This window comes from Lucilia sericata, unplaced genomic scaffold (assembly GCF_015586225.1).
Source record: "Lucilia sericata isolate MDLA Ls3-8-SP2 unplaced genomic scaffold, ASM1558622v1 Contig000138F_arrow, whole genome shotgun sequence".
NCBI lineage: Eukaryota > Metazoa > Arthropoda > Insecta > Diptera > Calliphoridae > Lucilia > Lucilia sericata.
The window spans coordinates 310,120-327,593 of record NW_023994170.1 but is presented as its reverse complement, the minus strand read 5'-3'; the positions used below and the strand labels follow the sequence as shown (position 1 = coordinate 327,593).

Genomic DNA, 17,474 nt, shown 5'->3' with positions numbered 1-17,474 from the left:
TTATATATTAAAATTCGTTGATCTGGGAAACTATTGGAGATAGAATCTTAATTTTAATTTTTCACAAAGACCTTTAACATCCACGTGAATATTTATGAGAAAAATGGGTGGACTTTCATAATATCTGAGAAAATATAACAGCTAAAGTTCTCATTTTTTCGGAGGAACTTTAGTATCAAATTGAATGTTTAGGACAAAAATGGGCGGATTAGCAACTTTTAGGCAGTCTTGGTACCTCCCATATGAATTAAGTATAAAAATTCGTGTATCTGAAAATATATTAGAGCTAGAATCCTCAAGTTTGCACGAAGAACTCTGACATTTAATAGGGGCTTGGCACCTTCCATATAAATTAAATGCAAAAATTCGTATATCTGGGAAACTGTAAGAGCCGAAATCTTCAAAAATCGTAAAGGAAGTTTTTTAATTATTATAGCTTTAGGATGAAAGCACACTTAATATAGCTTAGAGATATGAAGGCAAATAAAAACAGCGGGAGTCTCAAATTTTGTGGAAGTCACTGTAGTAAGTATTCATATTATTATTTAGAGCAAATGACCAAGATCTGCAACGTGAAATGGGTTACAATCCACAAGATTTAGAGAATTTGGTGGCAGAAAATTTACCGCATCTACAACCAGAGCAGAGAATGGCATACAATACAATAATGTCAACATATAAACTTTTGCAGTATCACACAATCGAAGGAAGAGTTAATAAATTGTGTTTTTACAAATCTTCAACGTAATTTAAAAAATAGGAAGTGGTTATGTGAGCTTGCTTTACTGGCACCCAAAAACATTGACGTTAATTGTATCAATAATATTATTTTGAATAGAATCGATGGTATATAAAAAACATATAAATCCATCGATACTGTTACATATAACGATGATGTCGTCAATTATTCTGTAGAATTTTTGAATACATTTCATTTACCAGGCTTTCCACTCCACGAACTGAAGTTGAAAATTGGCGTCCCAATTATTTTATTGCGAAATATTGATCCACCACGTCTTTGTAATGGTATTCAATTAACTTAATCGAAGCAACGATTATAACTGGCCAATATAAAGGAACGGATGTCTTACTATCTCGGATCCCAATGACAACATCGGAAATGCCATTCGACTTTTAACGGTTGCAATTTCCTATACATTTGGCATTCGCGATGACAATAAACAAATGTCAGGGTCAATCCCTGCAAGTGTTTGGAATAAATCTCGAAAATCCATGCTTCTCACATGGTCAGCTTTATGTTGGGAAACCTTCAGATTTGTATATCTACGCCACTGAGGGGAAAATGAAAAATATTGTATATCCTAAGGCTTTACAATAGGAAATAATTATATAATTATTATTATAATTATACAATTATATTTTAGTAATTTTGTAATATTTTGTAAATTTTATTTTTAGGAATAAGAAATATCAATTAATCAATAAAATACTTTAAATATAAAACTTTCTTTGTCTTATTATACCCACCATCAAAAAAGATGGGGGGTATATTGATTTTGTCATTCCGTTTGTAACACATAGAAATATTGGTCATAGACCCACAAAAGTATATATATTCTGGGTCCTCATTAAATTCTAAGACGATCTAGCCATGTCTGTCCGTCTGTCTGTTGAAAGCACGATAGAGTCCGAATGGAAAGAGCTAGAGGGTTGAAATTTCACATAAATATTTCTTATAGGTAAGGTTTGTTTGGTATTGAAAATGGGCAATATCGGTCCACGTTTTCGGATAGCCCATATACAAGTGGCCCCTCGAAAAGCAGCTTTAACAGCCATAACTTGTTTAAAAATACGAATATAGCAATGAAATTCGACATAAATAAGTTTCTTGTGATCCAAAATCACTATGCAAAATTTTATGAGGATCGGTCCATAATTGACCCTACCCGCTATATAAGGTCCCCTTCAGAAAATGACTTTAACGTTCATTATTGGCTTAAAAATACTAGTATATAGATGAAATTCGACATAAGTAAGTTTCATACGAGTCAAAATCTATCCAAAAAATTGTATGTTGATCGGTCCATGATTGACCCTACCCCCCATATAAGGTCCCCTTCAGAAAATGACTGCAACGCTCATTAATCAATTAAAAATACGAGTGTAGCGTTGAAATTCGACACAAATAAATTTAATACGAACCAAATTCTGTCTACCAAATTTTATGAGGATCGACCCATAATTGACCCTAACCCCCTATATAAGGTCCCCTTCAGAAAATTACTTTAACGCTTATAACTGGCTTAAAAATACGAGTATATAGATGAAATTCGACATAAGTAAGTTTCATTCGAGTCAAACGAGGTTTGATGGTGGGTATATAAGATTCGGCATAGCCGAATATAACACTCTTACTTGTTACTTTATGGTTTTGGATAGTGACAAACAAATATTAATAAAATTTTCCTAAACAAAAAATGCATTTCCATACATTTTGAATATTTTTTATTTTATATCGACAGGAGTAGCAAAGCACGCTGGGTTTTATCTAGTCTATATATATATATTTATATAAATGAATGTGTGTTTGTATGTTTGTTTGTTTGTATGTTTGTACTTTATAGACAGCTAAACGGCTGAACCGATTTTTCTGAAATTTTCACAGAGTCTTCCTGTATATCTAGAAGGAACTATAGGCTACTTTTTACTTCAAAATTTCAAGTGGGCGACGTGCCACGCCCACATTTAAAATAAGTATTTAAAGGCGCATATCTCAGAAACGGCAGGAATTGGAGTCCTCAAATTTTGTATGGATAACTTTGACATCCATAACAATATTTTTGGATAGAATGGGAGAAATGGCTATAGTGGGCGTGGCACCTTCCTTATGAAGAAAATCTTAAATCAATATATCTGAGCAAATATAACAGATAGAGTCCTCAAATTCGCTTATATGGGGAACTATTAGAGTTAGAACCTTCAACTTTTGCACGAAGAACTTAAGCATCCATGTAAACATAGAGCTAGTTTCTTAAAATTTTGCACGAAGAACTTTTATTCATCTGAACATTTTGGGGAATAAGGGCGGACTTTTATCACGTATATTTGAAAAACTATGAGAGCTAAAATCCTCAAAGTTTGCAAGAACAACTCTAACATACATGTAAATAAATTGACGCTAAAATTCTAAATAAATTGGGGGGTTTGAACCTCCCATATGAAATAAGGAGAAAAAATCGTATGTCTGGGAAACTATTAGAGCAAAAATCCTTTGACATCAATGTGAAAATTTGAGTAATAAATTGGCGGACTAGCGAATTGAAAACTATTATATTATTAAAATTTTTCGTAGGTTACATTAAAATCTAAATTAACGTTTGGAAAAATTGGCGAACTTGCAATAATTTGCGTGCACGCAGAGAAAAAACATGGTTCGGCATGGTTAGGACAACTATTCTATGTTTTTTGTAACAATATTTTGTTGTCATAACCAAACAATTGTTATTTTTATTGAATTTCATCAATACTTTAGTTACTGAAAACATTTATATGTTTATGACAATTACAAATTTGAGAATGATTCTCTGAATAATAATTATTTCTACAACAAATAAATAATGATAATTGTGTAAACATATTATATTATTTAGAACCATTTAAACTATCAAATAACCATTAAATGGTAGTTTTTACATGTTTACCCATATAATGTTTAAGATATAAGTAAAATACGTTTACTATTAAAAATATTTTGGTATTGCCATTTTATATCAGTTGTGTGGTTTATCCGTACTAGATCGGATTAAATAAATTGTTGAACAAACGAAGTGTTAAAATAATTGTAAAAAATAAATAATATCTGAAGATATAATCGTAAACAATATGAAATTCAAAAGAAATATAAAATACATAAAATATGGTGCATAGAAAATTAATAATTAAAAAAAATTTAAATTATGTTTATATTGGCATAAAAGTGTGGATATATAATTTTTTTGTGGGAATACCTGTGCTTTGAAGTTTTGTGTTTGTTTAAAAGAAAACTAAAAAATAATTACAATTTACGCCGAGCACATTAGATTAACCATATTATGTTTAATATGTAACCATAATATGGTTACTTGAAGCCATGTGATTACTTGAAACCATAATATGGTTACTTGAAACAATAATATGATTACTTGAAACCATAATATGGTTACTTGCAACTACAATATGAAGCTACAACATCACATTATGATCAATAAAACTATATTATGATGAAATATTAGGACAATATTTAATCATAATATGATATCTTATTATACTAAAAATTATCATAATATGTTTTAACTTTAACTATAATTCTAACCATAATATATTGCTCTTAGATTATGATTACCACAACTATATTTTTTCTCTGCGTGTGGCATCCCCAAAATGTAAAAAATGTACATCTGAAAAACTATTATACTTAGTTAGAATCTTCAAAACCGTAAAGTGTTTTTTTTATATACATACATTGATTTTAAGGTAGCAAAGCACACTGGGTATAGCTAGTGGTACTATAAAGACAGTTATGAGCGTTAAAGTAATTTTTTTAAGAGAACCTTAAAAAAAATTGAAATTAGCTAGTAGCTAAGGGGACCTTATATGGGGGATAGGCTCAATTATGGACCGATCCTCAAAAGATTTGGTAGAGTGATTTTTGTTTCCACAAATTGTATTGCTATATATACCCTTCACCTTCGTTGGGAAAAATAAATTGCGATTTCATGAAATTAAACTATTGTAACCCCCTATGGTGAAGGGTACATATGTAAATATACATATACATACATACATATGTATGTATATACCCTTATAAGATTCGGCAAAGGCGAATCTTAAAAGTAAAAATAAAAATTTTAACATTGAGCGTTTGTCGCCAAAATTACTACAAAATAATTCTAAGTATTAAACATTTACGAAAATATACACATTCAAAATTACGGAATTTTTCAAGAAAATTATATTGTTTTTAAAGAAGCAACTATGAGCATCCATTTTTAGCGTTAAAGGAACTTTGCTATATTTTTAGTTATTTCTATAACCTTCAACTTCGTGAGAAGGGTTGGGTCGATTAAGCCATGTCCGTCTGCGTGTCTGTTGAAATCAGTTTTATGAAGACCCAAGATATCTTCGGGATTTAATAATTCTGTCAGACATCGTTCGAGAAGTTTCAGCAAATTCCCTCCATAAATAACGGAGATATAAGCAAAAATCCGAGACAACCTCTGAAAATTTCATCAAAAAAGACAATTTTTTTACATGCCTTGACAACAAAAGATTTATGTTTGGATGTATGTTGGTTTCATTGCGTTAATTTTCCGACCCTATAAAGAATATATATTTTGGATCCTTATAGATAGCGGAGTCGATTAAGCCATGTCCGATTAAGCCATGTCTGTTTATCTGTGTGTGTGTTGAAATCAATTATCTGAAGACCCCTTATATCTTCGGATCCAAATATTCAATAATTCTGTCAGACATGCTGTCGAGAAGTTTCCTATTTAAAAAATCCGTCCATAAATAACGGAGATATGAGCAAAAATCTAAGACAACCTCTGAAAATTTCATCAAACAACTTTGCTTTGTATTCATAGAACAAACCCAAAATAATTGTAAAGAAAATTAATTTATTTTATTTTGCTATTCACCAATACTTTTTTAAATGTGTAAAAATATTAAAATAAACAAAATTCCTGTGACTAAAATATTTCACGGATGATATTTCAGTGCAAATACCAATTTTCGCAACAAATTGTTACAAATTTTATGGAAAATTTATAATTTTAATATTAAATTTTGAAATAACTCCATCTGTTGGCCGCTGCTAACATTATAATTTGAAATTTGTTTAGTCTCGATTGAAAACTTTTGCCTATCCATCTGGCGTACAGTGCAAAAACTAAAATTTGGATTTAATAAATGCAATTGTATTTGTGAAAAAACGTAAATGTATTTGAATGTGTGTTGGTTTTATTACCTTGTTATACCCTTCACCTTCGTAGGAAGGGTATACAGGCAAATCCCGGTATAGCCAATCTCACTTTAACGAAAATCCGACATAACGAACAGCCAAATTTTTAACATTAACTACCTTATATAGCGAACGTTTAGAAATTTTATACTCGATATAACGAATAAAAAGAAAAAATACCAAGAAAAATCCAGCTTTTGACTTTATATTGATATTGTTAATGTCAAAAAACTTGACTGAGCAATTAGAATATAATGCAACCATGAAAGAAGTCGTTTATAATCCTAATTTTTGTTATACTGGATATCTGACATATCAATCAAAATTGCTTACATTATATCTAAAAAGCCTAAATCTGTTAGATGTTAATTTAATGATAACTTTAGCGTAAATAGTGTTTAAACCGGATACATTGAATTAATACAATTTTACAGCAAAATAAATTATTTCGAGGAGGACGAATATATCTCAACTAGGGATGCCAATCGGGACTGGTTTTTAGAAATCCCGGGATTCGGGATTTTTAAATAAATCCCGGAATCCCGATATCGGGATCCCGGGATTTTCGGGATTTCTAAATCCCGAAAAATATAAAAAAAATTCAAAAAATATTAATAATTTACCGACAAATATAAAATGTTTTATTTCATATTGCAATATGAATACTCTTAGTAGGTGTGTACTTTCCAATAAGCATTTTGTGAAAAGAAAAACAAATTAATTCAAAGTACATACTTAGAATAAAAATCTTTCCATCCCAGGCACTGAATAGTAGAATAAAAACTTGAAATAATACCCATGATATCCAAACTTACAATGGTTTCCAAATAATATTTAAATAGTATGTGTAATGGGGATCCATACGAGGCTACATAGAGCACCTGTACTGCACCTATATCTCCTCCACCTTATATCCCGTGTTCACTAACCAAGGGAATTATCTTCTCGCCATCTTATTGACAGGTTGACTTCCATTATAGATATCCGATAGTATCAATGCCTATTTATTGCCCTTTTTATACCCTTAGTAGGGATGGTATATTGGGTTTCTCCGGAGTAGTGCTTTTGTTTTATACTGTCCTAAAATACGCTGATGAAATTTGAAATGATCGGGCTTTTGATCCGAGCCCCCATACAAAACACAGCTTTAAAAAAGAATTAGTGTCCACAATTCGCTTAAAAAGAGAACTGTCGCAATGAAATTCAGCATAAAACATTTTATGTAACCGTAAATTCGCCCTCCAAATTTTATGAGGATCGACTCATATGATGGCGTCCTACCCCCAAGCATATTTCAGAAAAATAGTTTTTTAACAATAAAGTGCTAGAATATATCGGAGGCGAGGTATACTTTTATTATGAAAACTAAATTACATTTTACTCTCATAACTGGTGTATGGGGTTATATGGTCGGGCTCGCCCGCCTATAATTTCGTACTTGTTATTTTTATATATCCGATAGTATCTATGCCTATTTAGTATAGCAATGAAATTTGATATTCGTAAATCCCTGACGAGCCAAAACCTTTCTACCAAATTTTATGTGGGTCGGTTCATAATTGACCCTACCCCCATATAAGGTCCCGTTAAAAAAATGACTTTAACGCTCATTACTGGCTTAAAAATACGAGTATAGCGATGAAATTCGATACACATATGTTTCATGCGAGTCAAAATCTCTATACCAAGTTTTATGTGTTTCGGTCCATAATTGACCCTACCCCTACATAAGGTCCCATCCAGATAAATACTTTAACGCTCATTACTGGCTTACAAGTACGAGTGTAGAGATGAAATTTGAGATAAGTAAGTTTCTTACTCGCCAAAAGCTAAGAAACTTTTATAGGAACGTAAATCTTCCTACCGGAAAGTGTATGAACCGAAATTGGTCTAAAAAAATTATGAAAAATTTTATAAAAACGGTCAATGATTCACCCTACCTCTCATATAAGGTCCTATCAGTAAATTTGATGAGTAATATCACCCTGATGTTTATAGAAAAGCATATTCGGCATAGCCGAATATAGCACTCTTACTTTTTTTTTGATATTTCAGCTTGTAAGTTAGTAGAGTCATCTTAAGTCCAAAAACTTTTTAAATTCTCTTATTTAGTACTTTATAATGTATAAAATAGCGGAAAAATATCCCGGGATTTCATTTTTTAAAATCCCGGTTTTCGGTACTTTCAAATCCCGAAAATCCCGGGATTTTCGGGAATCGGGAATTCCCGTTTGGCATCCCTAATCTCAACATGGCACAATTATTCCAGGGTTTTGAAATAATCATCATGAGACTCATTTATCGATTCTCAAGTTCAGTTTTTCCTAAAAAGAGTTCAATCTTTTGGATCTAACAAATAAAAGTAAATTAAGGAAATAGCAGGGAATTAAAATTGTTAGAAAACAAAAATTCATTAGCAAATTTTTACAATCCGTCCAGATGTTCAAAATGGAAAAACGTTTGCGTTGTTATTAGATGTTTCAAATAAAATTTGGAGTAATAATTTCATATATTAATTTGAATGGCTTTTTGTCCATTAAATAAAGAAATTTACTAGAAAAACTAATTCCGATATAACGAATTATTCGATTCGTTATACCGGGATTTGCCTTACATAAGTTTGTCACTCCGTTTGAAATTTCTATAATATAATTTTCCGACCTATGAAGTATATATATTCTGGATCCTTATTTAGCCATGTCCGTCTGTCTGTCCGTATTTATGTTGAAATCAGTTTTCAGAAGACCCCAGATATCTGCGAGATCCGAATCTTCAATAATTCTATCAGACATACGGTCGAATAGACCGCTAGGTAAAATCAGCAAATTCGGTCCATAAATAAGGAAGATATGAACAAAAATCTGAGACTACCTCCGAAAATTTCATCAAAAATTGAGATTTTTCGTTCATACACAGACAAAAACAATAAACAAAGAAAACACATAACCATACATTAAATTTTATTATTGTATTACTTTTGCAAGAACAAAAAATTATGAAAGAAGCATGCTATAAAAGGGCACTTTATCGTTCTACAAAAGGTACTTTTTGATTTTTCTATATTATTGAACTTAGAAACATGAATTTAGAATGTAGGGCCTTGATTAGGTGAGAACCTATAAAAAGGTAATTTTTCGTTCTACAAAAGGAACCTAGAAACACGAAATTTAGCATGTAGGATCTTGATTGGGTGAGAATCTATAAAAGGGGATTTTTTGGTACTTTTTCGTTCTACAAAAGGTACTTTTTGAATTTTCTATAATACTAGCTATACCCAGTGTGCTTTGCTACCCTAAAAGCAAAAAAAAAATCCACTTACACATGGGAAATGCCACTCAAATTACTGCAAGTTCGCCAATTTTTCCGAACGCTAATAAGGATTTTAATGTAAGCTATGAAAATGTAAATTATATTGTATTGTATTTAATTCATATGGGAGGGGCCAATCCCCTCATTAAAAGTCCGCCCATTTTTCTCTAAAAGTTCACATGAATGTTCATGTAAAATTTGAAGATTCTAGCTTCTACAGTATCTCAGATATACAAATTTTTCTATATAATTCATATGGGGTTTCCAAGCCACCCCCTGATAAAAGTCCGCTTTTTTCCCCCAAAAGGTTCAGATGAATATGAAAGTCCTTTTTGCAAAAGTTAAGGAATCTAGTTATATTAGTTTCTTAGATAAACTATTTTGTTGTATTTAATTCATATGGAAGGTGACGCTCTCCCCATTGGTAGTCCGCCAATTTATTACCCAAAATATTTACATGGATGCTAAAGTTCTTCGTGCAAAATTTGAAGCTTTTAACTATAATAGTTTCCAAGATAAACGAATTTGTGTTTTTAATTAATATGGGAGGTGCCACGCCCCCTGCTGCTAGTTCGCCCACTTTTTATCCTAACTAATTATATTGAGACTTATGTGGCTCCGACCAAATTTGCGGGCTCTAACTGATAATGATTGTATTTACTAACTACTCTTTTTAACACATCATGAGAATAAAAAATTATCTGACAATTTCTAGCAATTCTTTGACAAATGATACATGATTGTCAAATCTACATATGCGTAATTATTCGAACATGAGTTTTGTCGTTATAAGATAACTAGAGCCTGATCGCAGCTATTGGTTAAACATTTAGATTTTTAAACGCCCGTTTTGAAAATTCCGCAACGTTTACATGACTTTGAAGGACAACATTTTTCGTCATACAAGCTTGGAGCACTCTAATGTAAATTATCTTCTGTTTACTGGTTGTGCTTTTGTGTATGAGAGTGTGAATTTAGCCTTTATCAGAAGTGAAATGCACCAGAATAAACCAACTAAAAAAATCTCCTGTGGATTCATTATTTATGTATATTACTGCTGCAGTGAATACTCCCAGCAAAAATTTTCATTACCCAGTAATCTAGAAAGTAATATTGTAATCACGTGGAAACTAATTACTTTTGGGGTGAATAACTAATTATTTTTGTTCGACGAGGTTCAAATAATATGTACCTACCTTAAACAAATTAATAAATGGTTACTAATTTGATTACAAAAACTTTGCGAAATAACTAGTTACAAATAAACCTACAAATATGTTATGTGATAACTAGTTATTTTGGGCCGACTTTGTATGTAGAAAACAAAAAATAAAAAAGTTCCTCGGCCGGGATTTGAACCCAGGCATTCAGTTATTTTCTATGCTTCTCACTCCTGCCGCTTACTCGATGCTCCATCAACATATTGATTTTTGTTATTTTGAGAACGGCTTTTTACAAAAATATATAAATGAATGTCATTTTGAAAAAATTAAACAGTATCCAGCAGGGCTCGAACCACGAACCCCCTGTTTGTTAAATGAACGACCTAGACAATTGAGCCATAACAAATCCAAATTGTCTTGTTCTTTACCAGTAATAACCTATTCAGCTAAATAAAATAATGTGGATGATAATGAACACTCATTACCAAGTAATGTATGAAATAACTACTGGCTATTACCAAAAATTTCAGATTTTTTGCTGGGCTACTGTAGTTATAAATACATATACAGTGAATCAATTAAGTAATATTTAAAATTTTATAAAAACTTTATCTGATCAATTATTTTTAGCAAAATTAAGCAATTTGTTTATTGAATTTTTTAAATTTTTATTTTAATTTTCTACCATAAAAAGTAAAATCGTGATATTAATTAACGAAATTTTTGATAAAATGTGAACGTATTGTTAATTTTTTAGTTCAATAAAGTAATTTGCTTTTTTAGGTTTTTGTTAATTTTTTTTAATATTGCTGTATTATTTTATAAAATTTAACATTTTTATTACTCTTATATATTAAAATAAAATTTTTTAGATATTTTAGTTGTGGTACGACTAAATTTCTAACCGATTTATTATCCTATATACCTATAAGAATTTATCAATATTTAACTTAACATGAAATCTATCGTTTCTTTGTTTTTATTTCAAAAATTATAAGTAATTTTAAATTGGATACATTGTATACTAGAAAATCTATGGATTTGGACCTAGAAAAAATGTTTTGTGGGGTATAAAACTATATATTATAACAAAATAATTTGAGTTTTTGGTCATTTTGTATTGATAAACAAAAACTACATTACGGAAACCCCATCTATTTGGGGAGTAGGAATGTGAATTTTATTTAGAATTGTATTATATTGATTCTTAAGACCCAAATAGACTACACAAGCGGCTTGACAAACATACCAATATTTTACGTTTGTGCAAGCCTGTTGTGTAGTGTATGAGGGTGTTTCGTGTTTGTACAAATGCTTGCTGTTTGTTTGTACAAAAATTAAAAAAATTTGATTTTTATACAAACATATTGAATTTTTGTCAAACCATTTGTATGGTTTATATTCATTAATAAAAATTTTGTTAAAAAAATGTACATTTCTAAGAAAAATTGAGATCTGTATCTTTGTGTTTGTGCGAGCAATGTTTGTGTAGAGTGTGTGCGAATGAAAAAAATATGTTTGATAAGCCGCTTGTATAGTCTATTTGAGCCTTTATTCAATAAAGCTAACACTAAGTACCATCCTATCCACTATTTGTATGGGGACATCACCGTATACCACTATAGAACAATAACATGCTAAAATTTTGATTTTATATCTCATATTTTTAATGATTTATTTTATGAATGAAATACACTTTGGTATTAAATTGAACCCAAGTGCCTTAAAGGGTTAATTTGCCTTTTTTACTCTATTTTAAATATCGGACTATATACGATAAATTCCAGTAATTTTTGGTAAATATGATACACAGAGAATTCACAAATATTGCAAAATTTGACCTTAGAACTCCACAGTTTATGGGTTAAAAAAGTCCGATTTGAATAAAACTTCGGATATATATTTCATATTATCTGGAAAATGTAAAACAGTAAATAATTATTAAGTATTCTCTAAAATATTACCGAAAAATTCGATTTTCCCGAAATCCGATAAGTTCAAACCAAAAGGTACTGCTAAACTGTAAGAAGTATTGATTTAAATTAGATTATATACCAATTTTCTTGTCACATTTCGAATTCATGTGCTGTGAGACACGTTAATGGCCTGGAATGAATAACTTTTAAAGTTTTCAAGCTATTTTTTATATCTTCCCGAAATGCTTACTCTGTGCACATTACGATTCCTTTACAATAAAGTTCAAAATTTATTACTAAGACTGTGTGCCAAACGGCAGCAAAGTTCTATGGTAAAATAAAATTTTCTTATGGTGGAAAATATTATCATTTTTGTTGTGCCAAACGAAATCTTTTTTTTGATTACATTAAATTTTGACAATTGTCACTAATTTCACAAGAAAATCTGCATTTATTTTAACAAAAGAATTGTTGATTTTTTTATTTTTAAAATAAATTTCTACGATCACAAATGTATTATAAACTAAAATTATAAAATATTTTATTTTTTGTATTTTCAAATTTTTCTTTTCTTTCTTTTAAAATTTTATTCACCTCATATCTATCAAAAATTTACATTTTCAAGTAAATTGTTACCGATTGGCACACACTCTAAATGGCCAAATTTGAGCAAAACTGGAAAAAATCAATATTTTCCCCTTGTAAATGCATTTGGAAAGTTAAGAGCCGTTGCGGCACCTGTTAACGTTATCCTCTCAACCTAATTTTTTGTATAACATAGTTTTACAACTCAAAGAACAATTCTAGAGGGGGGGCCTGTCAGAGAATTTTGTTTCTTCATACAAGCCTGAATCACTCTAATGTACATAGCAAATGTTGTGATAAGCCTTAAAGAATGTTATTGTTGTTATTTTTCAAAAAACTGTAGATGATATTTTCTGTTTATGAAATGCATGTATGTATGTACATAAATTTACCAAAATTATAAAAAAGTAATTTATGTATGAACCAAAAATGAAGTTTTCAACAAAACAGTTTCTCAACATGAAATAAAAACATACAAAAGAATTTGCGTATTTGGTTTACAAATGTCTACAATAAGGATATACATACATACACACATACATACACATACATACATACATACATACATACATACCTACATACATACATACATACATACATACATACATACATACATACATACATACATACATACATACATAGATACATACATACATACATACATACATACATACATACATACATACATACATACATACATACATACATACATACATACATACATACATACATACATACATACATACATACATACATACATACATACATACATACATACATACATACATACATACATACATACATACATACATACATACATACATACATACATACATACATACATACATACATACATACATACATACATACATACATACATACATACATACATACATACATACATACATACATACATACATACATACATACATACATACATACATACATACATACATACATACATACTGTACTATGCGTAGAATTAGAAGGACTTCATTTGATATAACTTTAAGTCAAAAGCCATTTTGATGTAGTATTTTTTAACAGTTTTTTTATTGCGTATAGATAATATTAAGCATTAGTATTAAAACCACCGAAACTAATTGTACGAACTTTTAATTTTTTCACACTTTAAGGAACAAAATAAGACTTTTGGGAATATGTTTGAATTTCTCACCTTGCTGTTCAATTCGATCATTATTAGGATCTGTCCAACTAATAAAAGCTACTGCAAACCAATTTCCCACTTGTGGGCCATCAACGGTAATGCGTTGTTGCATTTCATCCGATTGAAATTGTAAATTATAAATTTTAAACCTGCAAATACAAAGCAAAAATATCTAATAATAATTTCGCATACTTACAATGTACATTGTACAGACATACATATTTTACATGTTTTATGAACAAAAATAAATTAAAGTATTTACCCAATAAACATCGACTCAAACCTGTGAAAATTTTTAAAAACTTTCTTAACTGAATAGATAATATATTTTTTTTTCAAATTGTTTTCAGATTAAAATGTATAGCTCATGATAGAAATATTAAGGTAGTGTCCTTCTACCTTTTAATCGCCATATTAACCTTCTGACTCTTAATAATCTTTTTGAAGTTTGCTGGTATTTTTGAAACAAATAGCCACATACAAAGATGGGGAAAGCGCATTAATTTTAAACTACTAATAATTAGTGGTAGCTCAAAATTATTCACTACTTCTATTTAGGTTTAGTGATGAATTGAAAAATATAAGCCGCACTCAATAATAGTGATATTTAAAATTTTTAACCAAAAATATTTTAAAACAAGTAGGAAAGTATAGTAGGGCATGGCCGACCATATTTTTTCAGCAAAATACAGAACAGGAGAAAATAAAATACACTAACCACCATTTTCTAAATCAGGTTATTTTTAACCGTCAATATTTCAATTGTCAATAAAGTTTTAAACATTATTATATTGATTGTTCACAGAAAAAAGTTTCAGCTTAAATATTATGAACTGCTTTCATTGATAAAAGTTAATAATATTTAAGAATAAGTTCCTAAATGGTATGAATTTTTATACCCTACACCACTTTAGTGGGGCTGGCTGGCTGTCCATGTAAACCTTGTGCGCAAGGTACAGGTCGCAATTTATAAGATAATTGGTTGAAATTTGGCACGCACGTTTTATTTGACCAAAGGACGAAGCCTATTGAAAATGGTTAAAATCGGTCCATTATTTCACCTAGCCCCCATAGAACAGAACCCCCCGAAAAGGGCTTCTGAGCTCATAATTACGTTAAATATGTAGATATATCGATAAAATACGGCACAACTAAGTTTTATAGAAGTGATCCTGCCAAATTTCATAAAGATCGGGCCCCATTTGACCCTAGCTCCCATACAAAGTCCCCTTCAGAAAATTACTTGAATGTCCAAAATTAACTTATAAACACAAATATCGCGATGAAATTCAGCACAATAAAATATTATGTAAATATAAATATATTCACAAAATTTTATCGGGCTTGGTCCATATTTGCCCCTAGCCCCCATATAAAGCCTCTTTCAGAAAATTAGTTTTTCATCCATAAATTGCTTAAATGTATCGGAACAAGGGAATATTGAAGATAAATGCTTTATTATGAAAAATAAATCACATTTAATATTCATGACTGGTGCAGGGTATCATATGGTCGGCCACGCCCGACTATACTTTCTTACTTGTTTATTTTTTGTTGTTTTAAATATAATCTAAAAGCCTTGAATTAAAAAATATATAAAAAATATATAAAAAATGTTTGAAATTTTCTATGGAGTATTTTTTATTTCTTTATAATTTTTAGATTAAAATCGATGAAATTTGCGCGTAATTTGAAGAATTGATGTAAACTATGTTTGCTGATGATTTCCTGCTTTAGATTATGTTTTTCAACATTTAAATTTCTATTTTTTATTATACAAATATCGTGAATAACCCCTTATTTACAAACAAAATTGTTATTTTATAAATAGTTAAATGTTGAAAAAAACTGTATTACCTACATTTGTGTCAGAATTTTTTAATATTTTTGTATTTCTGATGCGTTTTTCTATGCGTTTTTATGTAAAACTGAAAAAATAACGAAATACTGAACAAATACAGAACACTAAATAAAATACAGAACATTTCCACGTTTTTATACCCTACACCACAATAGTGGGAAGGGTACTATGCGTTTCTGCTGATGTTTGTAACGCATTAAAATATTGGTACTATGACCTTTTCGAATTTCGAAATGATCGGACTTCATTTGACGGACTTCATTATAATAATCGGCATGGTCATTTATGCCTATATAAAACTTAGTTGTACCAATTTTTGGAGAGATAGTAGTATATTTGACGTAGTTAAAAAACTCAAATCTGAAGGTCAGGGGGCTAGGTGAAATAATAATCGGCAACTTGTGCCGAAAACACTTATGATCCAAATTTGTTCAAAATATCTTGTAGCTTGCGGACAGGGTTTACATGGACAGCCAGCTGGACAGACAAATTTGTTCAAAATATCTTGTAGCTTGCGCACAGGACGGACGGACATGTCTTAGTCGACTCAGAATTGATTCTTACATAACAATGTACATATGTAAATATGTATACTAAAAAGAAGAAATATCTTTTTAAGTAATTCATAATACTTCGCAAAATGGAATTTTTTAACTAAATATTAGAATATTTTAAAGATTTTCAAACATTTCGGTTAACCGGTTTTTTATACTCGGTTAACCGACAAACTGGTTTTCTAGAAATAATAAATTTTCAATTAACTGAAAAACCGGTTTTACCAAAATTCGGGTTTTTATAAACACTAGACAAAATATGGGCGGAGAAATAGGGGCGGTGGCACCTCCCATATGAATTAAATACTAAAATTCATTTATCTGGAAAACTATTGTAGATAACATCTTACACCTTTGCATCCATGAGAATATTTAGGAAAAAAACGAACGGACTTTCATAACTTTCTCATATGTATATCTGAGAAACTATTAGAGCTAAAATTAAAATTTAGCATGAACTACTATGACATCCATGTGAACATTTGGGTAATAAATTGGCGGACTAGATTTTAAGCCCGTGATACTTCCCATATAAATTAAATTCAAAAATTCGTTTATCTATGAAACTATTGGAGCTAGAATCTTTAAATGTTGTGAAAAGAATTTTAACATCCATTTGAACATTTGTGTGAAAAATGGGCGGACATTTATTAGGGGGCCTCCATATGACTTAAGTACAAAAATTCGTATATCTGGGAAACTATTCGAGCTAGAATCTTAAATTCTGCACGAAGAACTCTGACACTCATATGAACATTTGGGTAATAATTTAGCGGATTTTCAATAGGATTTGGCACCTTCCATATGAATTAAATATAAAAATTCGTATATCAGGGAAACTGTTAGAGCAGTTAGAGTTAGAGAAGGTAGCAAAGTACCCTACCTTGAAAATAAACATAACCCAATTGAAATAATGTAGATATGTATTTGAAAACATATTTAAATTTCATCAATTG

At 30.2% G+C, this 17,474-nt stretch overlaps 1 protein-coding gene across 8 annotated transcripts in view; it reads right to left on the bottom strand.

Moving 5' to 3' along the window:
* Positions 1–17,474, bottom strand: part of LOC119601033 — a 309,656-nt gene that overhangs the window by 9,957 nt on the left and 282,225 nt on the right. For all 8 annotated transcript variants that reach the window (XM_037951709.1, XM_037951710.1, XM_037951706.1 and 5 more), the window contains one exon: positions 14,113–14,252. In XM_037951709.1, the coding sequence (XP_037807637.1) occupies positions 14,113–14,252 (140 nt within the window). The remainder of the gene's footprint in view (positions 1–14,112; positions 14,253–17,474) is intronic.